Source organism: Protopterus annectens, chromosome 1.part0, assembly GCF_019279795.1.
Source record: "Protopterus annectens isolate FY-2018-M chromosome 1.part0, PAN1.0, whole genome shotgun sequence".
NCBI lineage: Eukaryota > Metazoa > Chordata > Ceratodontiformes > Protopteridae > Protopterus > Protopterus annectens.
The window spans coordinates 1487399293-1487426792 of NC_056725.1; the positions used below are offsets into that span (position 1 = coordinate 1487399293).

The 27500-nt window shown below is 39.6% G+C and overlaps 1 protein-coding gene across 1 annotated transcript in view; it reads left to right on the plus strand.

Annotated features, from left to right (window-relative positions):
• Window positions 1-27500, plus strand: part of TTPA (alpha tocopherol transfer protein) — a 1432408-nt gene that overhangs the window by 1209255 nt on the left and 195653 nt on the right. Inside the window, exon 3 of the mRNA XM_044067725.1 lies at window positions 26241-26434. Coding sequence (XP_043923660.1) covers window positions 26241-26434 — 194 coding nt within the window. The remainder of the gene's footprint in view (window positions 1-26240; window positions 26435-27500) is intronic.

The following is a 27500-nucleotide window of genomic DNA, read 5'->3' on the forward strand; positions in this document are numbered from 1 at the left end:
CCACCCAGTCAGAGGGATGCAGCAGCACAAGAAATTCAAAAGCTTCTTGAAAAAAGACTCATTCAGACAGATCCACCAGACCAAGAAAAATCTGTTTTTTACTCAAGATTCTTTGTAGTGCCAAAAAAGACAGGGGACTGGAGGCCAGTTTTAGACCTCAGCATCCTAATCAGTTTTGTCAAATAGACCAAATTCTGGATGGTCATGGTTCAGTCTACCCTCCCGTTTCTGGAAAAAGATGATTGGATGTGCTCGATAGATCTTCAGGATCTGTATTACCATATAAAAATGGGCAAATACTCCAGAAGTTATTTCTGCTTTTGGCTGAGAGCCAATCATTACCAATTTTGAGTGTTGCCCTTTGGTCTCTCCACAGCCCCCAGAGTGTTCACCAAATGTATGGCAGTAGTAACAGCTTGAGACTCCAAGTGTTTTCATATTTAGACAATTGGCTGCTTACAACCCCCATCAAGCATCTACTGCTTCTCGCCTTGCACTACACCCTACAGCTGGCATGGCTCTTAGGTATCTCAGTAAACAAAGAGAAGGTGAAACTAGTACCTACTCAAAGCCCAGAATTCATAGGAGCAACATTCGACATGAGGTCCTGTCTTGTCGCTCTTCCTCATCACAGGTTACAGAGGCTAAGATCTCAGCTCTGAGTGATACTCTCTCAGGAGAAAGTCCCAGCACATTTAATCCTTCAACTGCTAGGGTCAATGGCAGCAACAGTTATCATAATTCCCCTAGCCAGACTCCACATGAGACTTCTACAATGGCTCCTAGCATCACAGTGGTCCCTATTAACACATCCTATGTCCCACGCAGTTTGCATAACAAACTGTTGCAAGCAGGATCTGAATTGGTGGATGAAGTCAGTAAAGGAGTTATGGAGCTGTCCTTTCTCAACCCCTCACCCCAAGGCTGTAGTGACCACAGACGCATCCCTTATGGGGTGGGGGGGGCATTTTCGGGGAAAGACAGTCCAAGGCACTTGGTCCCCCTTAGAGGCCAATTCACATATCAATGTCCTAGAGCTGAGGATGGTGCTTCTGGCATTGCAAGCATTCAAATCTGCCCTCCCACTGGGGACAATTGCTGTCCATTCAGTCAACATGTCAGTCGTCTGGTATATCAACAAACAGAGGGAACAAGATCCTACCCATTATGTCGGGAAGCCACGACAGTATGGCAATGGGCGATAGCCTCCAACTGCTTTCTGGTAGCAATGCACATTCCTGGGAATTCTGACATGATTGTGGACAAACTGAGCAGATGCATTCTCCTCCCTCATGAGTGGTCTCTCAATCCCAAGGTAGCGACAGAAATTTTTCATCGCTAAGTTCAGCTTTCCTGCAATCTATTTGCATCTCCCATCAACCACAAATGCAGCAGATACTTTGGCCTAATCCCCCTCAGGGGGGAGTCCCCGAGGGATGCTCATGCATGCAATTGGCTCCTGGGACTGCTTTATGCCTTCCCCCACTTTCCTCTGATTCCATAATTTTTAAAGAAGCACATCGATTGAGAAGCAAAGTAATCCTCATTGCACCCTATTGGCCCCACCAAGTCTGGTTTCCCTTCCTATGGTCTCACCTAGTTCACTGACTGTAAACTCTGGACATGACTCAAGGATTGCTGTCACATCCACAGGAGTTGGTCCAGCCAAACCTATCGAACCTCAAGCTGACAGCTTGGTACCTCCACTTCTGGTAATTGTCAGGCAAAATAATCTATCTTCCCCTGTACAAAAAATACACCTGGCTTCCCATAAACCATACCATCAGGAATATTTATTATAGTAAGTGGAATAGATTTGTGTTTTTGTCTCGAGAAAAAGGACTTGACCCCTTTTTAACCCTGATTAATACAGTGTTGGAGTACTTATCAACCTTACTCCATTCAGAAACCTCAGTTTCTACTGCCAGAGTCTGTTTAGCAGCTATCTAAAATTTCCATAATGGTTTCATAGATCTCGCTTTAATATCTCACAGTCTCTACAAAACCTTCTTAAAAGGAGTCATGCATTTAAAACCACCCTTTAAAGAGCCCATTGAACCTTGGAATTTGATGCTAGTTCTACAAATTTTGACTCCTCAATCCTCTGAGCCAGCTGCCACTTGTGATATAAAATTCTTATCTTGGAAGACTTTATTCTTGGTAGCCATCACTTCAGCCAGGAGAATGTCAGAATTACAGGCCTTGTGTGTAACGCTCCCTTATATAGTTTTTCACAAAGAGAGAGCATCCCTTTGGATTAACCCCTCCTTTCTACCCAAAATTATCTCAGATTTCAATATTAATCAATCCATTGACCTGCTAGTTTTCTTCCCAAATTTTTCTAACAAAGGAGAATATTGTTTGCATTTGTTAGATGTACATAGACAATTGTGTTTTTATTTGGACAGGACTAAATCATTCCGGAAATCAGACTAGTTGTTCCCGTCTTTTTCGGGGCCCTAGTCAGGTAAATCGGTTTCTAAAGTCACTTTGGAGAAATGGTTGAGAGACTGCATCTCCTTTGTCTGTCAACAAAATCAAATGTGTTTAACAGCTAAAGTCAAGGTGCATTCAACCAGATCAGTTGCCGCTTTGATAGCCTTTCATTCGAGAGCTTCTATAGATGACATTTGAGCAGCCACTACTTGGGCTACCCCTCATACCTTTATCACTCATTACATATTGGACATGGTCTCCAGGGGGAGAGCATCCTTTGGGTTAATGGAATATCCTTCCATAGGGCCTCCCAGGACATAAAGTAGTTAGGGACTCTGCCCCATGTGTCATAAATGAATGAAGATTGACAACATTAGATAAAGAAGTTGTGTTCTTGCCATAATGTTCCATCTGTGTTGTCGATCTTCACTCACTCATGAAATCCCACCCTCCTACCCCCCCCCCCCCATAAGACTCCTGCAGGTCCAGATTTGGTCCTGGTTGCATGATAAGGCATTTGCTCAGATAAAGCCTCTACTTTCTTTTTCTTATGGGCAAACTTGATCTGAAGAGATGAGGAGTGGGGCACTATGGGTAACCTTACCTCAAGAGTTTATTGCTGGTGCAAGCTTGTTATATCGACTGAGTCAGTTCAGAGGACAGAACCGAAACCCATCTGTCATGAATGAATGAAGATCAACAACACATATGGAACGTTATGGTCTTCTTCTTCTTTCAGCTTTTCCCAGTTAGGGGTCGCCACAGTGGATCACCTGTTCACTCATGACTGGCAGTGGAGTTTTACGGTGACAAGTTGCCAGCCCGGCACCCAACCTTCCACAGAAGGCACACACATGCACACACTCACACCTAGGGCCAATTTAGAGTGTCCAGTCCACCTACAATATGTCTTTGGGATGTGGAAGGAAACCGGAGCACCCGGAGGAAACCCACACGACCATAGGAAGGACATGCAGACTCCGCACAGAAGGCAACCCAGCCGAGGATCGAACCAGAAAAACTCTTGCTGTGAGGCAGCAATGCTAACCACTGCACCACTGTGACCGCCCTACATATGGAACATTATGGTAAGGATATAATGTATTTTTCTTGTTGACTTCCTGTTTTGGTCCATTTCACTTCCTTTCCCAACATGGAAACTTTGCATTGTGTCCGAATCAGATATTTTTTCAGACTCAGACTAAAAGTCCTATAAAATGATCTATTAAACTACAGCACATCTTTTCTTTGCATTTTTCTGAAATATGTAGTTTTTGTTAACATTGTAAATGGATGTTTGCTAGATAATATCATCCATATTTCTGTTAGATATGTGTACAGGGTTATGTGAGGTAAAGGATGTTAAGTCCTGAACTGAGAATTATTAGGTCAGTGAGAGTAAAATTTGTTAAATTAGGTTATTCTTTTATAACTGTTTTCAGTGTTATTGAAACTTTCAGCATTCAACAGTATACTCATCTTAACAGTAAAATTTCTTGTAACACACTTCCAGATGCCACCATGGCAATTCAGACGTTTTAGCTTTTATTTCATCATTAAAAGCAGAATAAGATGTTGTGTAAGCGCTTTTGGGTACTGATATACCCTTCTTCAGACAAATGGCTATTACTATCTAAGCAGTCATTTAAATAATCAAAAAGGCACCAAAAATCCACCTTAAAGAAACGCTAACCATATTAACACAAAAATGTCATCACTTATTCCTCTATATCTACTTAATAGCATATTCCATCTTCATCTACATGTTTGTCCTATTAAAATCACTAGTAAAAAATATATTAAATTTAAAATCTACATATCTAATAATCATTACATTTCAAAATCATCTTCCTATGTCAAATATATATATATATATATATATATATATATATATATATATATATATGTAGGTATGTACAAAAATAAAATATATATACAATGTATATAAAAATGAGTAAAACAGTATATATTAATATACATTATTTAACAGATTCATTAAATGCCATTTAGATGTATATTAATCATATCAATCATATCAATTTATTAATAAGTAAAAAAGAATTACTTAATATAGTTGTTTCAGCTGATATCAAAATACTTATTGTTATTTACAGTTTACTATTATGTTTTAGTCGCCTAGCTCTTAAAAATGGGCTATTTTGAATGCTAATGACGAAATAAGGAATATAGTAGGACATAAACCTAGCTATAGTTATCGAAATAATAAATCTTTCAAGAGGCTACTGTGTTATGAAAGTGCCAATAGAAAGATAATTAGATCAAGTAGGCCAGGGACATTCCCTTGCAGAGGATGTAATCAATGTTCCTATATGATGGCTACAAATAAGTTTATACACCCAGATACAAAGAGAGTGTATTATTTTAAACATTATGCTGACTGTAAAACAAGAGATATAGTTTATTTAGCCAGATGCCTGAAATTCAATAGTTTCTATATAGGTAAGACAAATAGGACGTTGAGAGAGAGGGTAAGAGAACATATATATGCAATAAATCGTGAAGATGAGACCAATGCATTGGCAGAACATGTATTAAATAATGGGATGGACCATAAATTTAAATTTATGGTCATAGAACTAATAGGTAAAAATAGTAGATTAGGAAATGTTAAGAATTTTACTGAACAGGAAGAAATTAGATGGATTATTCGAATGCAGTCAGATAAAGGGAAAGGCCTAAATGATAAGACAACTCTCAAACCTTTTTTTGATTATTTAAATGACTACTTAGATAGTATTAGCCATTTGTCTGAAGAAGGGTATATCAGTACCTGAAAGCACTTACACAACATTTTATTCTGTTTTTAATGATGAAATAAAAGCTAAAAACATCTGAATTGCCGTGGTGGTATCTGGAAGTGTGTTACAAGAAATGTTACTGTTTTCGTCCAGACACCTTTATTCTGCTACTGCTTCTTTTGTTTATACATACTCATTTAACCCTTTATTTCCAGTTCATGGTTTCTTCTCAAGATTGGTGTAATAAGGTTAGGGCTATAGGTAGATTGAGAGGAACCAGTCCCAGTTATGCTATATCTGGCAAATTCAAACCGCTACAGTTATTTCACTAAACTCAGATTTTACTGGTACAAACTTGTTACTCTGTTATCCTTGTCAATATTTAACAGATTAAAGCTAACGATTTTAATGTAATAGATTGCTGGAATCTTAAAAATATCTGGAATCCCAAGAAAAGAAACAAAAGGAATTGCTTTCTTCATTTATTTTTTTTAAAGTCAAGTACAAACATTATTTTTATTCAAGAATCTCACTTGTTACATAATCAAGAGACAGTTTTCTAAAAGAAAAAAATGGATTAGACACCCTGAACTAGCTTGAGTCAGCATTCTGAAATCTTGGATTACTATATTAATTAAAACATTCCTTTATGGGCAACATTATGAATGCAGGCTATAATACTGCAGGTAGATGGTTTTATATCAAATCTAAAATAAATTATTTATCTAAACTTTATGCTCCCTGTACCAAACAACTTGATTGTATAACACACATTTTTAACATACTTGGCAACTTTAAATAACACTTTCTCATCATAGGTGGAGATTGGAATATAGTAATTAATCCAATTGATGACATATCTTACTTTTATTTATATAAAGACAGAGATTCATTCCAAGCTATTTGAGATCTAGAGACATAATTTGATGTAGTTGACCCAATTAGATTTTTCCTGACCACACACTATTAAATTTATTGATACTCACACTGTTTTAAATCGTGGTCAATAACTGATTATTTTTGCTATGAATCAGTTTGCATATATATATATATATATATATATATATATATAGATATATATATGTATATGCCCTCAACTCTCAAATAGAAACCCAGTCAGTCTTACATCACTCTAGAATCCAAATCAAGTTAAACATGTGTCTACCCACTCCCAGTCTAAAGCCCTCTCACTTCTCCATAAGTGAGAACTAATAGCACAAGGTTATTGTTCTAATGTAGAACAACAGAGCTCATTTTGTTATACTTATCCCAGTTGAAGTAGCATGAAAATAAAATATTAGCTAATTACTCTGAATGGCAACGAAAGCTTTCTAAACTATCACCCAAATTAATCATCAACCCAAAGACACTAATATACATGAAATAAAAAAAATGATAAGTTATATCAGTCCATTCCTGAAATAGGTTCTATGTTCAAGAACTTTGATTGTAACTTACTTGAACATCACTCTGTCATTTACCCAAAGTAAACTAAAATCTTTTGTTGATCAGTAAAAATGTTCCCAAATTGATACCAGTCTGCTTTATCAAAGTCAATGCAATTATTGGAAATTAAAAATACTATTAAGATTTTGGAAAATGGAAAAGCACCAGGGCCAGATGGCCTTATGTTAGAATTCTACAAATCATTCAGAAAACAATTATTAAACATTTTACTGCATATTTTCAATTTTATAAGTATACTTAGCCTATCTGACCCATATATTAATAGATCAAAAACTATTTTAATACCTAGAAATCATACTAACAAACAAGACATTGCATATTATAAGCCTGTTGCACTAATTAATTAGGCATAAAACTTTCTGCAATAATTTTTGCGAACAGATTGCATCCTATTTTACCCAACATCTACTCTCCATTCCAATCTGAGATTTTGAATAATATTCACTCTTTTGTCTAAACTATAACCTTTAATTTTCTTCAACTACTTTAGTTTAGCCATAATGCAACAATCGTCTAGTTTCTTTCAGTTGATGCATCAGCATCATTTGATAAAACAACTATACCCTTTCACTTTACAGTCCTATGTAGATTTGGACTTCTTGATAAATGTATACAATATATTGCAATACTTTATACTAGTCTTTCAACTAACATAACAATAAATTAAAACCTTTCTAACCTCTATCTTCCATAAAAATTGTGTATGATAGGGATATCTAATTTCTCCTTATCTCTTGAACCTGTATAGTGATTTTTTTCCTTTCCTTAACCCAGTCATCTAATCCATTAATTTGTCACCCTTATAACTTTAAAATTCCATTTACAGCAGTCACAGATGATGTAAATATTTATCCCACCTTTCCTAGCATTGAAATACCTAAAATAATATATAATTCAAGAATTTTTTAAATTTGCAAATTACAGCCTAAATACATAACAATCCTCTTTATTTACACTCTTATAAAATACTCAAACCTTGTAACCATATTTGAAGTTCTTAGTTTTCAACATTCTATAAAATACCTAGGAATTAATTTTTAACAGCTCTCAATGAAAACTACCATAATAATATTTATAAAATTTGGCTCAACATTACCTTTGGTAATATCATAAAAATGTCAGTCAGTACATTTTTCCTTTCTATCCAAAGTGACAATTGAAAAAAAAATGAATATTTACCAAGGCTTCTAGTGCTTTTTTTTATATTCACCATGCATGCTATCCCTTTGAAGAGGTTTAGAAACATACATGTCAATCTTTTTGAATTCAACGGGTTTCCTAAAACTACTAGAATTTCATACAAGAAACTGTTATGCCTCAAAAACATGGTGGCATGAACTTCCTTGACTTTTATGTTTATTACTAAATTATAAGAACATCATGACTTCTTAAAGCTATTAATTTCAACCTTAACAAAATACTTGGGGACCATGGATTCACATTTGACATAGATGTATCAAAACTTCATATTGTAATATTTTAGCCTCCCCCTTTAAAAAAAAAACAAAAGACATGGAAAAAAGTTAAGAAATAGATGATACATTTATAAAACAACATACAAAAAACTTTCAAAAAATAATGAAACTCCTAGATTTAGATAAGATTGCTGCCCATTTCCAGCCTGTTCATAAGAACTCTAACATTCTAATAAAATAACTCAATCACTGATCTCACTTCTTCCCCTTGCTAAAGACTGTACAGTTTGTGATTTCCTAACAGGAAACACCAATTCTCTTTTCCAAATGTATGAACGCTATAAAGTTCCTAACAGCTGTCTACCTATTCTAAACATAATTAACAATGTTCTTCAACATTGCTTTCATCTGAATGAAGAACAAATAAAATCGATCTTTACAACCAATTAAGCAAAGCTTTGCTAGCACCCAAATCAATAAATGTATCAGAGAAAATCGATCTAAAAATAAAATGTTCATGTATCACTTTTTGCCATCTACTGGCAGAAGTTTACACCATCTGTAGTAGATAATGAAGTTAACATCACCTAATAGAACTTAACATCAAATGAATTCCTATCAAAAAATCTTGCACTCAATTTAAGATGATTAGTAAAGCTTACATCACACTAGCTAAAACTCACTATGTAACAAATCCTTCCATAACGACAGTGCAGCCTGGGGTTTACCAAATTCTGATAGCCTACCCATATTCTGGAACTGCATTTATATGAAGAAACCATGGACTACTGCCCAACAGGTGGTCCTAGCCATCAATAAACTATACAACAGAAGGAAGAAGCTGTTGCAGGAAAAAAATGAAGTCACAAGACTGGAAAACCTCCCTTATCAGTCTCAACAAAAAGATGATATCCCTTATCAAATCCTCTAAAGCCAGCTATGAAGGCAGAATTGCAGCTGACACCTAAAATAACCACAAAGCCTTCTATAGCTATATCAAAGCTACCTCAAAGGCAATACCCAGATTTGCTCTGAGTTATTTCACAATGGCACCTCCTGTAATGAGCCAACAAATATGGGTCTATATTTGAACACCGAACATTCAAAATGTTGAGTGTTCTAATATCGAACACTACCAATTGAAAATACCAAGCATTGAACATTCAGAACAGCAAATTTTTTCCTAGGGAAAAAATTTGCTCTTAGGTTCATAGGTTCATAGGTTCATACTAGGCTATCTGCCCAAGGGCATTTATAAGCCTAGCCCATAGTTATGTGGCTTTCGCCACCCCTTTAGTTTGAATAAAAACTATGCCTATCATTTTGCTGTGCCTCTGTCAAGCAGTGACGCTGAAGTAATCCCTGGGGTATATCTGCAATCTCCCATCCATTGGTCAAGATTCCTCTTGAACAAGACCAGAGAGGTGCTCTGCCTCACATGTACCGGGATTTTGTTCCACAGCATAGGGAGTCTCTGGGTGATGAATCTGTCCCTCCAGCACGTTCTATTTATAACCGTGTCAAGGTTTAAGTCTCCGCCCTTGTGGTTCTGAGGGATCTAGATTTTTGAGGTGAAGCATATTCATCAAATCTGGGTTTGACATGGCCTTATATGTCAGGCACAGGTCACCTCTGAGCAAGCGGTATGAGACTGAATAGAGCTGGAGTTCTTTCAGTCGGGCAGCATAAGACATATTTTGAGACCCTTTATCCTTTTGGTGAGGAACTTTTGGGGCCTTTCAAGCTGCAGCAGGTGTCTGGTCAGATACATTCGAGCGGGCATTGTACTCAATCATAGGTCTAATAAGTGATGAGTACAGGGGACGATGACCTCCCTTGATCTAGATGTGAATCCCTTCATGATCAGGTGGGTGATATAGAAGGTTTTCCTAACTACTTTAGCAACATGAGTGTCAAGCGAAGGCTACTGTCAACCTGGGTCCCCAGATCTCTGATGACTTTTTCTGTGCTCAGTGGATTGCCACCTATATGGTAGCTAGGGGTAGCCTTGTTTTTCCCAAAGGGTATGACTATGCATTTTTGGCGTTTAACTTCAGGCCATGGCTCTGGCACCAGTTATCCATTTCTGTGAGGCCCTTCTGGAGGATATCTGTGTCAGATGTGTTTTCGACTATGGCCCAGTTTGCAGTCATCTGCAAACTTTGTCAGCCATAACCCTCCTGTGTTTGCTTGTACTTCAGAAAAGTAGATGCCGAACAAGAGTGGACCCAGGACTGAGCCCTGTGGGACACCACTTGTGACAGGCTTTGAGTCTGACATGGCTCCAGCAACTCTGACCCTGTGGGTTCTGTCACTTAGCCAGTTTGCAACCCATCTTGTGATGTATGGGTTTACATTCAAGCTGATGAGTTTTTCGATGATACCTGAGTGGGGTATTGTGTGAAGGCCTTTGCCAGGTCGAGATAGGCTGTATGGACTGCCTTTCCCTCATCAATGGCCTTGGTGACTGTCTCGAAAAAGTCAACCAAGTTTAAGAGGCAGGATCTGCCTTTGACAAAGCCAAACTGAGTTGGATCCAAAGTCTGCAAGTTCCCTATGTCTTTATTTATGAGTTCCATTATGATCCTCTCCATGGCTTTGCAGATAAGGCTTGTCAAGCTAATGGGGCAGTAATTTCCAGGGTCTGTGGAGGCACCGCCCTTATGAAGTGGGACCACAGTGCCACTCCTTGGAGTGCGTATCCTGAGGTGAGGCTAAGATTAAACAGCTGTCCTAACTGTGGGTTTAATTCCTCATTTAGTTCATGAAGCACACAGCCGGGGACACCATCCGGTCCCATGGATGCTGTGTTTTTTGCCTTAGTGAGGGCAGTTCTCACCTGGGTGTTGGAGATGTTTGGGGGGCTACAATCCTCTGGAATAGATATCGCTCTTTTTGGGGGGAGGGAGAAGTTTGCACTGAACCTGTCAGCCAGTATGTTGGCAATGTGTGTAGGTTCAGTAATTTTCACATCATTTTGAACTAATTCTGAGCATATCTGGGAGTTTCCTCCTAGGTTTCTAACATAGCTAAAGAAGGCCTTATGATTCTCTTTAGAGTCCTTGGCGATTTTCTCTCAAAATTTGCCTTGGATGATTTTATGAGAGCTCTTAGTTTTTACTTATAATGATCAAAGGTGTCTTACCTTTCAAGGATTTTGCTCTATCTTGTAGTAGCTTCCTCCTTTTGTTGTAGAGCTTGTTTATGGCTGGGGTCCACTAGACCGGGCGCTTGCCTTACGTACAGAGAGTCTTAGTTTTGTTTGGGATTCTCTGATCCATGTAGTCCTGTAGGTGCTGGTAGAAGGCATTTGTAAGTGATTCAGCGGTTTGAGTAATGTTTACCACTGGCTCAGGGGCCTTAAAGGAGACCACACTAGTTTTTAGAAGTGTGAAATCGGCTTTTGAGAAGTTTTTCACTGTGGTCTTTTTGTTTCAGGTGGGGCGGGATGAGGACCTCCAGCGAGATTAGTTTATGATCTGATCTCACCAGTGAGGGGTATACTTCGGTGTTGAACATTTTGATCCCATGTTCGTGATGATGAGATCAAGTATGTTTTCTCCTCTTGTGGGGATGGTGACTAGTTGTTCCATGGCATTTGAGTTTATGAACTCCAGGAATCTTTGGGTTAGAGTGTTCGGGCTTGAGTAGTGTTCCCAGTCTATATTAGGGTAGTTAAAGTCACCTAGTATGATGGTGTTTGGAGATACATTTATCCCCTCCAATGTTTTCAGGAAGGCCATGTGAGGTTCCTGAGTTTGAGAGGGTGGCCTGTAACATGCTACAAATTGCAGAGCAGTCTTGCCTATGGTTAATTGCACCTGGATGGTCTCCGATGCATCATGCGTTGCCACCAACCTTGAGGTGTGGGTGTCCTTTATGAATATGGACACCCCTCCTTTCTTGGTGTTGTCCGGATTTTGGGGCGGAGCATGATATGAGGTGAAACCTGTTAGTGCTGGGGTGCTCTCAGGAGCCTTGAACCAGGTTTCTGTCACAGCACAGACATCGATGTTCTCCATATTGAGAAGGGCCTCGAGTGCGTGCATCTTGAGATTGAGACTTCTGGCATTGAGCAGCATTACCCTTAGTTTTTTCCTTTTGGTGTTCTAGGGTGGTAGGTTTAGAATTTGAGCCTTGCCTAAAAAGGCACTATGGGGTGGCAAGAGCCTTTGCCAATATCCGGAAGCCCAGGGTGACAGGTGCAAGCCGTCCCTTGCGAGCAGCGTGGCTTGTCCAGCATGTCATCCCAGGCAGACAGACATTGGATCCCCTTTGAATGACACCAGAATTTAAGCCAATTATTAAAGCTGATCATCTTATCACTGTATTGTGGCATCATTCTAGGTGAAGGTAGGATACTGCTCAAGGTCAGGGTCATACCTGCCTGGGCTACATAATCAGAGAGCTCCTCGATGTCCCTTTTCATGTAGTCCAAGGAGGTGCGTCTCAGGTCGTTGACACCAGCGTGGACAATGACTGAGTCTGTACCTGCTGTTGAGAGACCTGAGTGCTTGCGTTATGTGGCGGATTCTAGCACCTGACAGGCAGCTTACTGTGACCTTCTCTTTACTCAGTCTGGTGAGCGGGGCGTCAGTGTGTCTGACTATGGAATCACCAATGACAAGTGTGTCTGGCATTTTGTTTGGCCTTAAGGGCTGTGACTGTTTGACACTCTGACTGTGTGGTCTATGTGTTGCATGTGTTGGGTCGTGAGGTGGTAGTTGTTTGGGTGTCTGCTTTGGTGGCCTCTGCTGTTTTGGTAAATTTTTGATCAGAGCCTCCGAGTATGTCTTTGTGTGAGTATGTGTATGATTTGAAGTTGTGATGGTACCATGTGTGACTGGGTATGTATTGTGTGTGGTTACCTTCTCCTCCTGTCTGGTCTTGCCAGTCCTATGTTGAGAGAGCTCAGCCTCCAGTTTGGCCGTATAGTTGCATCTCTCGCATGTATTTGTATTTTGTGGGAGAAGGAGAGGATTGTCTGTGTACATGAGGCAGTTGTAACATTGCGTCAATATTCCCAGGTTCACCAGTTGAGCTGGAGAGGACACTAGCAACTGATCCCTCGACATACTAGAAGTAGTAGATAAAGAGACTTTCAAAGGACTCGGAAGTGGGTTTTAGGCTGGTGGGGTACTATCTATAATAAGAGTGCTTTATCAAGGTGCAAGTACTGTAGGAGTAAGTGCTAGGCTTTACAGATAGAGAATAGTCTACTTGGGAATCAAGTAGAGATGAACTTTTCAGTTATAGGATATGCTGGTTAGATCAGCAGTACAGCTCGAGGAAGGTAGTTTTAAGGGAAAATTGGAAGAGTGGAATTTAGAAGGCCCAAATAGTTTAACCTTGTTTAACCGCCGCTGCTCTTGTGTGCAACAGTGGTTACTCCGTTTAGCGTGTTTTATAACAGGGGCTGAAGGGAGCTAGGAATTGGCCCAAAACAACCAATGGACTACTAGTTTCTGGCTGAAACTTCACCAAATCAGACAAAAAGGCCGCTCAGTGCTTCCCACTCCCACTGGTAAGCAAAGAAACTTCCCTCCTTCCTAATAAGGCAATGGATCAGTAACAGGAACTAAAAACAAAGCCCAGGGATCAGCAACTCTGAAACTGGACTACTCTAGTTCAGTAAGGCGCGAAAACAAGAGATTTTTTTGTTTTATTACAGACACAAGGAAAAAACAGACAGTAATTGCTGTAAATGTGTAGCCTACAGAAACAATTTGCAACAATTAGTAACTTAAAGTGCAATAAACAGTGTAAAATGCAGAAATCACTTAAAGTAGCAATAAAACAGGCGAAATGCAGTTGCTAGCTTAAATAACAGTGGGAAAGCCACAAAAAATACTTATATCTGGTAGAAAGTCACTCTTTCAGCTCTCTGCTGCTTGGATCACTCTGCAGGCCACCACGAGGATCTGTGCTGAGTTGGTACAAGCTGGAAAACGCGTGTTTAGCGTGTTTTATAGCAGGGGCTGAAAATTGGCCCAAAACAACCAATGGACTACTAGTTTCTGGCTGAAACTTCACCAAATCGGACAGAAAGGCTGCTCAGTGCTTCCCACTCCCACTGGTAAGCAAAGAAACTTCCCTCCTCCCTAATAAGGCAATGAATCAGTAACAGGAACTAAAAACAAAGCCCAGGGATCAGCAACTCTGAAACTGGACTACTCTAGTTCAGTAAGGCAGGAAAACAAGAGATTTTTTTGTTTTATTACAGAGACAAGGAAAAACAGACAGTAAATGCTATAAATGCTGTAAATCGGCTAAGCACTTTAGTGTGTAGCCTACAGAAACAATTTGCAACAATTAGTAACTTAAAGTGCAATAAACAGTGTAAAATGCAGAAATCACTTAAAGTAGCAGTAAAACAGGCGAAATGCAGTCGCTAGCTTAAATAACAGTGGGAAAGCCACAAAAATACTTATATCTGGTAGAAAGTCACTCTTTTAGCTCTCTGCTGCTTGGATCACTCTGCAGGCCACCACGAGGATCTGTGCTGAGTTGGTACAAGCTGGAAAACGCGTGTTTAGCGTGTTTTATAGCAGGGGCTGAAAGGAGCTAGAATTGGCCCAAAACGACCAATGGACTACTAGTTTCTGGCTGAAACTTCACCAAATCGGACAGAAAGGCTGCTCAGTGCTTCCCACTCCCACTGGTAAGCAAAGAAACTTCCCTCCTCCCTAATAAGGCAATGGATCAGTAACAGGAACTAAAAACAAAGCCCAGGGATCAGCAACTCTGAAACTGGACTACTCTAGTTCAGTAAGGTGGGAAAACAAGAGATTTTTGTTTTATTACAGAGACAAGGAAAAAACAGACAGTAAATGCTATAAATGCTGTAAATCACTTTAGTGTGTAGCCTACAGAAACAATTTGCAACAATTAGTAACTTAAAGTGCAATAAAAAGTGTAAAATGCAGAAATCACTTAAAGTAGCAGTAAAACAGGCGAAATGCAGTCGCTAGCTTAATAACAGTGGGAAAGCCACAAAAATACTTATATCTGGTAGAAAGTCACTCTTTTAGCTCTCTGCTGCTTGGATCACTCTGCAGGCCACCACGAGGATCTGTGCTGAGTTGGTACAAGCTGGAAAAACGCGTGTTTAAGCGTGTTTTATAGCAGGGGCTGAAAGGAGCTAGAATTGGCCCAAAATGACCAATGGACTACTAGTTTCGGCTGAAACTTCACCAAATCGGACAGAAAGGCTGCTCAGTGCTTCCCACTCCCACTGGTAAGCAAAGAAACTTCCCTCCTAATAAGTGTGTCAACCCATCAGTAACAGGAACTAAAAACAAAGCCCAGGGATCAGCAACTCTGAAACTGGACTACTCTAGTTCAGTAAGGCGGAAAACAAGAGATTTTTTGTTTTATTACAGAGACAAGGAAAAAAACAGACAGTAAATGCTATAAATGCTGTAAATCGGCTAGCGCACTTTAGTGTGTAGCCTACAGAAACAATTTGCAACAATTAGTAACTTAAAGTGCAATAAACAGTGTAAAATGCAGAAATCACTTAAAGTAGCAGTAAAACAGGCGAAATGCAGTCGCTAGCTTAATAACAGTGGGAAAGCCACAAAAATACTTATATCTGGTAGAAAGTCACTCTTTTAGCTCTCTGCTGCTTGGATCACTCTGCAGGCCACCACAAGGATCTGTGCTGAGTTGGTACAAGCTGATAAAACGCGTGTTTAGCGTGTTTTATAGCAGGGGGCTGAAAGGAGCTAGGAATTGGCCCAAAACGACCAATGGACTACTAGTTTCCGGCTGAAACTTCACCAAATCGGACAGAAAGGCTGCTCAGTGCTTCCCACTCCCACTGGTAAGCAAAGAAACTTCCCTCCTCCCTAATAAGGCAATGGATCAGTAACAGGAACTAAAAACAAAGCCCAGGGATCAGCAACTCTGAAACTGGACTACTCTAGTTCAGTAAGGCGGAAAACAAGAGATTTTTTGTTTTATTACAGAGACAAGGAAAAAACAGACAGTAAATGCTATAAATGCTGTAAATCGGCTAGCACTTTAGTGTGTAGCCTACAGAAACAATTTGCAACAATTAGTAACTTAAAGTGCAATAAACAGTGTAAAATGCAGAAATCACTTAAAGTAGCAGTAAAACAGGCGAAATGCAGTCGCTAGCTTAATAACAGTGGGAAAGCCACAAAAATACTTATATCTGGTAGAAAGTCACTCTTTTAGCTCTCTGCTGCTTGGATCACTCTGCAGGCCACCACGAGGATCTGTGCTGAGTTGGTACAAGCTGGAAAACGCGTGTTTAGCGTGTTTTATAGCAGGGGGCTGAAAGGAGCTAGGAACTGGCCCAAAACGACCAATGTACTACTAGTTTCTGGCTGAAACTTCACCAAATCGGACAAAAAGGCCGCTCAGTGCTTCCCACTCCCACTGGTAAGCAAATAAACTTCCCTCCTTCCTAATAAGGCAATGGATCAGTAACAGGAACTAAAAACAAAGCCCAGGGATCAGCAACTCTGAAACTGGACTACTCTAGTTCAGTAAGGCAGGAAAACAAGAGAGGAAAAAAACAGACAGTAAATGCTATAAAACAATTCACATGCAGTGCAAGCTGGCACACTTGAGTATGTAGCAATATTAGTCCACACACAGTATGAAAAAATGTAATTAAATTAAAAGGACTAAAAGCAAGTGCAGAAAGGGTTTATTAGAGAATGCGGTAAAGACAAGGGACTGGGGAGTGTCCTAGATCAAATCTACAGTGGGGCGGCACTGCAAAAGCCACCAAATTTAAACTACATCCAAGAACAGGGAGGGGGGGAAGACAGTTTCAACAGAGCTAGATCTGAGAAATCAGTCCCCAAGTTATAACAACCACAATAAAATGAAGGAAATATACTTAAATCAGCTTATGTCCAGTTGATGTATGCAGACAAATCTCAGTAGCAGCAACTCTACTTAAAATGATTACCAGAGATGTAACCAACACAGGTTTTAAAGTTATCAGAAACCCCCGTAAGCTAATTAACACTTAAAGGAATTTCAGAGCAGTTTAACAACTAGTGCAGAGCTTCAGACACACACACAAGACAGTTTCAACAGAGCTAGATCTGAGAAATCAGTCCCCAAGTTATAACAACCACAATAAAATGAAGGAAATATACTTAAATCAGCTTATGTCCAGTTGATGTATGCAGACAAATCTCAGTAGCAGCAACTCTACTTAAAATGATTACCAGATATGTAACCAACACAGGTTTTAAAGTTATCAGAAAACCCCAAGCTAATTAACACTTAAAGGAATTTCAGAGCAGTTTAACAACTAGTGCAGAGCTTCAGACACACACACAAGACAGTTTCAACAGAGCTAGATCTGAGAAATCAGTCCCCAAGTTATAACAACCACAATAAAATGAAGGAAATATACTTAAATCAGCTTATGTCCAGTTGATGTATGCAGACAAATCTCAGTAGCAGCAACTCTACTTAAAATGATTACCAGATATGTAACCAACACAGGTTTTAAAGTTATCAGAAACCCCCCCAAGCTAATTAACACTTAAAGGAATTTCAGAGCAGTTTAACAACTAGTGCAGAGCTTCAGACACACACACAAGACAGTTTCAACAGAGCTAGATCTGAGAAATCAGTCCCCAAGTTATAACAACCACAATAAAATGAAGGAAATATACTTAAATCAGCTTATGTCCAGTTGATGTATGCAGACAAATCTCAGTAGCAGCAACTCTACTTAAAATGATTACCAGAGATGTAACCAACACAGGTTTTAAAGTTATCAGAAAACTCCCCAAGCTAATTAACACTTAAAGGAATTTCAGAGCAGTTTAACAACTAGTGCAGAGCTTCAGACACACACACAAGACAGTTTCAACAGAGCTAGATCTGAGAAATCAGTCCCCAAGTTATAACAACCACAATAAAATGAAGGAAATATACTTAAATCAGCTTATGTCCAGTTGATGTATGCAGACAAATCTCAGTAGCAGCAACTCTACTTAAAATGATTACCAGAGATGTAACCAACACAGGTTTTAAAGTTATCAGAAAACCCCCAAGCTAATTAACACTTAAAGGAATTTCAGAGCAGTTTAACAACTAGTGCAGAGCTTCAGACACACACACAAGACAGTTTCAACAGAGCTAGATCTGAGAAATCAGTCCCCAAGTTATAACAACCACAATAAAATGAAGGAAATATACTTAAATCAGCTTATGTCCAGTTGATGTATGCAGACAAATCTCAGTAGCAGCAACTCTACTTAAAATGATTACCAGAGATGTAACCAACACAGGTTTTAAAGTTATCAGAAAACCCCCAAGCTAATTAACACTTAAAGGAATTTCAGAGCAGTTTAACAACTAGTGCAGAGCTTCAGACACACACACAAGACAGTTTCAACAGAGCTAGATCTGAGAAATCAGTCCCCAAGTTATAACAACCACAATAAAATGAAGGAAATATACTTAAATCAGCTTATGTCCAGTTGATGTATGCAGACAAATCTCAGTAGCAGCAACTCTACTTAAAATGATTACCAGAGATGTAACCAACACAGGTTTTAAAGTTATCAGAAAACCCCCCAAGCTAATTAACACTTAAAGGAATTTCAGAGCAGTTTAACAACTAGTGCAGAGCTTCAGACACACACACAAGACAGTTTCAACAGAGCTAGATCTGAGAAATCAGTCCCCAAGTTATAACAACCACAATAAAATGAAGGAAATATACTTAAATCAGCTTATGTCCAGTTGATGTATGCAGACAAATCTCAGTAGCAGCAACTCTACTTAAAATGATTACCAGAGATGTAACCAACACAGGTTTTAAAGTTATCAGAAAAGTCCCCAAGCTAATTAACACTTAAAGGAATTTCAGAGCAGTTTAACAACTAGTGCAGAGCTTCAGACACACACACAAGACAGTTTCAACAGAGCTAGATCTGAGAAATCAGTCCCCAAGTTATAACAACCACAATAAAATGAAGGAAATATACTTAAATCAGCTTATGTCCAGTTGATGTATGCAGACAAATCTCAGTAGCAGCAACTCTACTTAAAATGATTACCAGAGATGTAACCAACACAGGTTTTAAAGTTATCAGAAAACCCCCCAAGCTAATTAACACTTAAAGGAATTTCAGAGCAGTTTAACAACTAGTGCAGAGCTTCAGACACACACACAAGACAGTTTCAACAGAGCTAGATCTGAGAAATCAGTCCCCAAGTTATAACAACCACAATAAAATGAAGGAAATATACTTAAATCAGCTTATGTCCAGTTGATGTATGCAGACAAATCTCAGTAGCAGCAACTCTACTTAAATGCACACAACACAAGCACACCAAACAAACAGCAATCCACACACACACACCTAAAATCTTACACCTAACCCTACACTAACCTATACACACACCACTAACTATCCCCTTACCTTAACCCAAACCCTAACCCTAAGGTCTGTCAGTATCGCACACTCACCTCACTCGCGCCCTAACCCTAACTAACCTAACTCGCCGTAACCATCATGTCCACACAATCGCACACATACCTAACCCGCACCCTAACCCTAAATCACCTAACCCGCTCTAACTCTCATGTCCACACAATCGCACACATACCTAACCTGCACTCAATCGCACACTTACCTGAACGCGATCCATAACTTTCCAACAGAGTGCTGAAAATACCAAAGCAACAGAAATAGACAACCAAATTCTTTCCCTAGGAAAGAATTTGGTTTTCTGCTTCTTCGATTTTTTTTTTTTTAGAAGAAATTAAATCATGTGATATATTTAGTGACAAAAAATCTCAAGTAATAGATTCATTCAAGCTGCTCTTTGTTAGACTCGGCAATTCACACCTTGTGACATAAACCCGACTTTCATTTAGATGAAGGTAGATTGTTGCTCTGTTGGCAGATAATTTGTTTCTTTATCGCAGAAAACTTTTTAATTGACCCACAGATAAGTTTTCAGTAGGGAAAGATGTGTTGTATGTTCCCTTGTTCACTGTAGCATGCTTGTATATCCCTCTAGTACCAGTAATATGCCAAAGTCAGACTTAAGACAGTTAGCACAAAGGATTAAGGTGATTAACTGTTAATGAATATTTCATGTGGTACAGGGTTTGATTCCATCATCCTTCATCTATCTGCTTACTGTATGACCTTGAGCAAGTCACTTAACCAGACAGTACTTTAGGGCAGTTGGGAATTTGGGCTAGACTCTTTAATAGTTTCCATGCCTGTGTGCATTATAACTACCTAACAGCCTATAAAACTGGCACAAATTCAAACCTGTTGCCTTTCACCACAAGCATGACATTTATAAGGGCCAAGTTGAAATATACATTCACCCTATAACATAAAACTCAGGAACCCCCCCATAGTCAGATTATTGACAAATGCCTTCTTGTAACTGTGGAGTGGTGATGGACTGCTCTGCAGGTGTAGTTCATTACTGCAGCTTGACTCATTATTCCAGTCCTTATCACTTAATCCAGTCACATAACAGAACTCATAGTTGCTGTCATTAGCTACATAACTAATGTTCACACCATTTGTGTTATGGTTGCCAACCATCCTTAATCAGCTAAAAGTTGTCAGGTTCACATTCTTCCTCTGGACACTACAGTCTACCTACTTTCCCACTGCAGTTTCCTGACTTTAAATTACAAATATTTTTTTTTGCAATTTTCTGAATGAAATTGCTGTTTATCTTGGTGGAATAATTCTGAATTACAATGACAGAGAAAGTGGTTATGTGTTCATAGGTTCATAGGTAGGTACTAGGCTATTGGCCCAAGGGCCTACTTAAGCCTAGCCAACAAGGTTCCCTGGCTTACACCACCCAAGAAAGTTATTTTCCTGTGCCACTGTCGAGCAGAGACACAGAAGTGATCCCCAGGGTGTATTTCCTATTTCCCATCCACTCATCAAGATTTTTCTTGAAGAGTGCTAATGAAGAACTTTGCTTGACATAGATGGGTAGCCTGTTCCAGAGTATGGGACATCTCTGGGACAGGAATCTATCCCTCCAGCATGTCCTGTTTATTGTGGTGACAAGGTTTAAGTCCCTAGAGCATGTAGCTCAGAGGGATTGGGATTTCTTTAGGTGTAGCATGTCCAACAGCTCTGGATTTGACATAGCTTTATATGTTAGGCAGAGATCACCTCAGAGTAGGCGATATGCTCCAGAGTAAAGCTGGAGTTTTTTGCGGTGGTCAGTGTAGGGCATTTGTTTGAGGCCAGTAATCCTCTTTGTGAGGTACTTCTGTGGGCTTTCCAGCTGCTGCAGATGTCTTGTGAGGTACATTCCAAAAGGGGCGTTGTACTCTATAATGGGTCTAATGAGTGTCGAGTAGAGGGGAACAATGACCTCTTTTTTCCTGGATGAGAACCCTTTTATGATGAGGTGTGCCACGTAAAAGGACTTCCTGACTACTGTGGCGATGTGACTATCAAAGGAGAGACTACTGTCCACCTGGGTCCCAAGGTCTGTTATCACACATTCTGTGTTAAGTAGATTGCTGCCTATGTGGTAGTGCATGGATACAGAGTTTTTACCAAAGGGGATGACACTACACTTTTTTGCATTGAGCTTGAGGCCATGGCTCTGACACCAGGCATCTGTCTCAGCGAGGCCCTTCTGTAGGATGTCCACATCATTTGGGGACTTGACTATGGCTCCTAGTTTGCGGTCATTTGCGAACTTCATTAGCCAGAGGCCTTCTCTGTTAGCCTGTACTTCAGAGAAGTAGATACCAAACAGGAGAGGTCCCAGGACGGAACCCTGTGATACTCCACTTGTCACTGCTTTGAGGTCAGATTTGGAGTCTGCAACTTTTACAGTGTGGGTTCTGTCAGTGAGCCATTTGGCAACCCATCTTGTGACATAGGGATTTATATCTAGTTTAGTGAGTTTAGCTATAATTCTGGAATGGGGGATGGTGTCAAAAGCCTTGGCGAGGTCAAGATAGGCTGTGTGAACCACCTAACCCTCATCTACGGCTTTGGTGACTGCGTCAAAGAAGTCAATCAGGTTCAGGAGGCATGATCTGCCTTTCACAAACCTGAACTGGGTGGGATCCATAGTTTGGAGGTTACCAATATCTTTGTTTATGAGTTTCATGATGATACGTTCCATGGCCTTGCAGACTAGGCTCGTCAGGCTAATAAGTCGATATTTCCCAGGATCAGTGGTGGCTCCCACTTTGTGGAGTGGGATAACTGTTGCTGTGTGCCATTCAGTGGGCTCAAAGCCTGATGCGAGGCTATTGTTGAACATGGTGCTTAAGTGGGGAGCCATTTCATTCTGAAGTTCGTGTAAAATGCAGGCTGGGATGTTGTCTGGTCCCATGGATGCTGTGTTTTTTGCTTTAGAGAGTGCAGCTTTTATCTGCATAGTTGTGATTACAGGGACTCTGCATTCTTCCTGTATAGATACGGGCCGTTTATGGGTTGAGGGGGGGTAAAGTTAGCACTGAACCTATCTGCCAGGATGTTGGCAATATCAGTTGGTTCTGTAATTTGCGTGCCTTTGTGCTGTAACTCAGAGCAGATCTGGGTGTTGCCATCGAGATTCTTGACATAGCTATAAAATGCTTTGTGGTTGTCCTTAGAATTAGTGGCAATTTTGTTTTCGTAGCTAGCTTTGAAGGATCTTATAAGGGATCTCAGCTTCTTACTGAGGCTGACCAGGGAGCTCCTCCACTCACGGGATTTTACTCTCTTTTGAAACATTTTCTTCCTTCTGTTGTACAGTTTGTTTATGGCAGGGGGCCACCAGATTGGCTTACATTTTTTGGAGAATAGCATCTTGGTTCTGTTTGGGATAGCACAATACATGCACTCGTGTAAGTGCTTATAGAGTGCATTTGTGTAGGATTCAGCAGTCGTAACTGTATTGTCCATCTGCATGGGTGTCATGAAGTTCACCGCTTCTGTCTTAAGAAGCATGAAGTTGGCTTTGGAGAAATGTTTTACCATGGTTTCCTTAATGGGGGGTGGGGCAGGATGTGGATATCAAGGGTGATTAGCTTATGGTCGGATCGGACCAACGAGGAGTTGACATCAGGTGTATAACACCGGTCACTCATGTTAGTAATGACTAGGTCTAGGATATTGTTGCCCCTGGTGGGGGTGTGGATAAGTTGATCCAGGGTATTGGAGTTTATGAATTCCAGAAAGTGTTGAGCTAAGGAGTTGGTACACAAGTAGTTCTCCCAGTTAATAGTGGGGTAGTTGAAGTCGCCCATTATTAGGGTGTTTGGTTGAACCCTAATATTTTCCAGTACAGGAATGGGAATCCTGGGGCATGGTGGGGGATCTGTAGCAAGCTGCAATTTGGATTGCAGTTTTGCCCAAAGTTAGTTGCACTTGGATAACCTCAGATGCAGTATGCTGAGCAACTAGCCTGGAGGTGTGGATATCCTTAATGAATATGGACATACCTCCACCTTTGGGGTTTCGGTCCAGGTTACATGGCCGAAAAGTGTGGTATGAGTTATAGCCTGGTAGTGCAGGGGTGCTCTCTGGAGCCTTGAACCAGGTCTCAGTCACTGCACAGATATCGATGTTCTCCATTTTAAGGAGTGCCTCGAGTGAGTGCATTTTGAGATTTAGACTTCTAGCATTAAGTAGCATTACCCTCAGTTTTTGCTTGCCTGATCCTGTTACAGTGGTGAATTTGTTATTTGAACCTTGCCTAAAAGAGGCACTATAGGGGCAGCAAGAGCCTTAGCCAGTATCCAGAATCCCAGGGGTGACAGGTTATACCCTTATGCTTGCGGTGACAGGGATTATGAGAGGTCTGACTTTTTTCTTTTATCTGCAACCTACATTCTATGCTAACCCATTACCAGCACTTGGAGGATGCCTTCTAGAACTGCATGGCCATGGGAAACAAGATAAATACTTCTTGCTTCTTCAGTTGTTGAAGCAGGACTTGCATAGAATCTTTGATGAAGAAAGTTGTTTTGTCCTTTCACTGAATACATTATGTTGCTTTTGTGCGTTGCCCTAATTGGTGATGAACCTTGTCCAAAGTCTGTAACACCCAAAAGTATCAAAGCCAGTGCCTAGGACGTTGTTCCTTATTTCAGGACAGACTTAAGACACCCTGTTCCAAACGCAGGCTGCTTTTGCGACTTTCTATCAGTAGTTGTATCATCAAGCAGGTCTTCCAAAGTGCAGGCTATGACAGATTTTTTTTAAACAAAACCGTGTTACCAAACATGTTTGTATCACAATCACACATGCTCTTGGTAAGAGACTGAGAGATTAGGTCAGAAGACTTTTCTCTTCAGGGCTAAAGTACAAAGACCAGAAGGTTTCTAGCATGAATCTTAGTAAACATTTTGGCCACAGCTCAGAAATTGTTCCTTAAGGCAGTGAAACAGTGAACAAAGGTTGACATGCCCAATCATGATAATATGCTACCATCCCACTTACCCAGAAAAGAATAAAACCTGTTGCTTGGCTCTTACTGTCACACGGACTCTGTCTTAAATGCAGACAGTAAAATCTTTACTGTTATCTTTGTGGCACATCTGTTTCCCCTGCTTCACAAGTTTCATTGAAGGTTTATTTCTGGTCTTGGGCATAGCCAGAAGTTTTGGAACAGTACACTAGCTTCCAGAAGTAAAGCACCCCTCTTACACTGTAGACCTAGCCCATGTCAGACTGTGTTGCTAGAAAAAAAAACTCCTATAATGACAGATTTAAACAAATACCCATCTAACTAGCATTACAGTGTGAAAAAAAGACATAGTTACTTTACACACTCTGTAGCCTAATAAAATAAAAGCATTTTAAATATGTTGTGACTTTTAAAAAATGTAAATACTAACGTTTAATTTTACTAAATAACTTATATCATTCCAAGCAGTATCTGTTGTGACAGGCAGTTCATATTCTTGACTATACCCTTGTTTCTGGTTGCCAGGACAAGCATGTCATTAAAAAAACTCAACATTGATTTGTCTTTTTAGTTTAAGAGACACTTCAACCATTTTTGTGTAGCTTGTCATTACAGTATTTAGCAGGATGGTGTTTTGTCCTACCTTAATATTTTAATTACACTTGGGTTCCCTGAGAGAATGTTTGGTTGTTGGGATTTGTCATGGTGCATGGATAATCTCAGGGATTATCTAAAATAAATAATTAAATATCTACCACTCCTTCTTGGGGGCAGAGACTCCAAAAAATCAGATAAGTACATACAAGCACTTCTTTATTTTGCGATTTTGGGATAATAGTTTCCTTAGTTTTCTGTATTGTATGCTGCAAACAAATATGGGTACCCACCATAATCCCATTAATGTACTGAGCATTTACAGTATCATTTACACACTGCAGTTTTGGGTATGGGTTGTCTGGATGTTAAAATGACTCAGAAGTAGCACAAAAACAGAAGAAAAGGAAAAACAACTCACCATTAAACTTTTACTTTCGAGAGAGAATAATTTTCCTTGTTTTAAGTATTATACATTAGTGGGTTTGGTCAATTTCAGTGTGACAGATTAAGCATTGTGGGTGCCATTAATTAATGCATACACGAAGATTAAGGCAGCAATAGTGATAAGGTCTCCTTTGAGGAAAATGCTACGCTTGTTTCAAAATGTTTGCATTTATTTGAAGTAAACCAAATAATATCTGTCAGATTATCACAAAAAGAAACTGGTCACATGAGATGATTCAGCTTGTGCAAATTCAAGAATCAAGAAACAAAACTAGCAGAATATGCCAGAACTCTGGGCTTTCAGCCAGTGGGCACTTTGTTATCATAGATACCTTTGTCCTGGGTATGGCCTGACATACCCTTAGAAGTACACGATCCAGAAAAGCATTCTTTGATTGCCAAGGCACTAAATAAAAAAAAAAAGCTTCCAGAACTGAGTAATTAGTTTTATTTTCATCCATGTTGACAGCATTTGTTATCACCCAATGTAGCATTTGTTTCATATTAAAATGTTTTTCTTGGTTGATTGTCTGTTTTGTTTTTATCATGAATTCTGAATACATTGCTGTCTCTGACTGATAAAAATGTACATCAAACACTAACACATTTTATTTCCTTTATAAGCATGGTACATTTAGAATGTATTATGAGCAGTCTGTACTGTGCATATAATACTCACCATCAGCCTTTCATTTGCTCACTGTAGGACAATGGGATACAAAGCAGTTTTCGGCTTATCAAGTATTCCGTGTAAGTCTCATCACTTCCGAGTTGATTGTACAAGAAATTGAAACACAGTGCAATGGACTGAAGGCCATATTTGACCTTCACGGATGGAAGTTTGCCCATGCACTTCAGATTACACCAACTATTGCAAAAAGAATTGCTGCAGTTCTTACAGTAGGTTGCCTCTTTAATTTGTATTTTAACTTAGGTAATAGTGCTGTTGTCCAGAATGGTTTTACCTTGGCAATGGCTTTTAAATCAAAACTGTCTTAAAGTGATTTTACAATGTTCACATATACATAGCGCTATCTTGTGAGTTAAGCGCCAAAAGGCATTTCCTCCTTTCTCAGTGCTTACATTTTGGGACATTTTGTTTTATTAAACCACAACCTAAATAAATTTAGACTGTCCCTTGGTAATGTCACCTTTGGGATAGCATGAACTGTGTCACCTGATTTTAAATGGTGTTTCTTATATATGTATGGTAGTGGACCCATTAAACTGCTGTTAAATGTTTGCACTTCACAGAGAGGTACATCATTACCCAGACATTCCTAGAAGGGTATTAGTGCACTTTCAGAAATCATAATGGAAAAATATCCGTAGCCTGATCTTCTCAGAATATCTGATCGTGAATGTGACAACATGTAGACATGATCTAAGAGTACACTTGGTGGAGTAAGTCCAAAAGCAAAAGGCCTTTTACATCCATCTTGTAATGAACTTATAATTAGCTTAATAACAGAGGTCCTGCACTTTAACAGCAGCTGTTCCTTCCAGGACAGCCTAACTGCATTTTTGCTTGCTTAAAGACTCTAACCTTGGCTTGTGGAATAGCTAGAATTTCTTTCTGTTTAATGTTTCCCCATACTGTTTCTCCATCTTGTATTGTGCATGCAGGTTTTATCCAACATGTCTGCACTGATGGTTATGTGCCAGAAGCAGATTTAGGAATTTGCATGTTTCACTGAGAGGACTCTTAACAGCCTGTCTGCTAGTTAAGGACATATGATGCTTCATTTAGCCTGAAATGTTTAAGCAGATCTCATGAAAACTACATGTAGCACCTAATGTATAATTGTCAGTGTGATAGCAAATAAAAGCCAGATTCACTCTCGCTCCCACACCCCACCTGATGTTTCTGTTCATCCAACTGGCTACACAGAATACTGATACTTGCTGACTTCAAGAGCAGGTTCTAGTTATGCTTACTCATCCCATAATCTCAAGTGATGTGCAG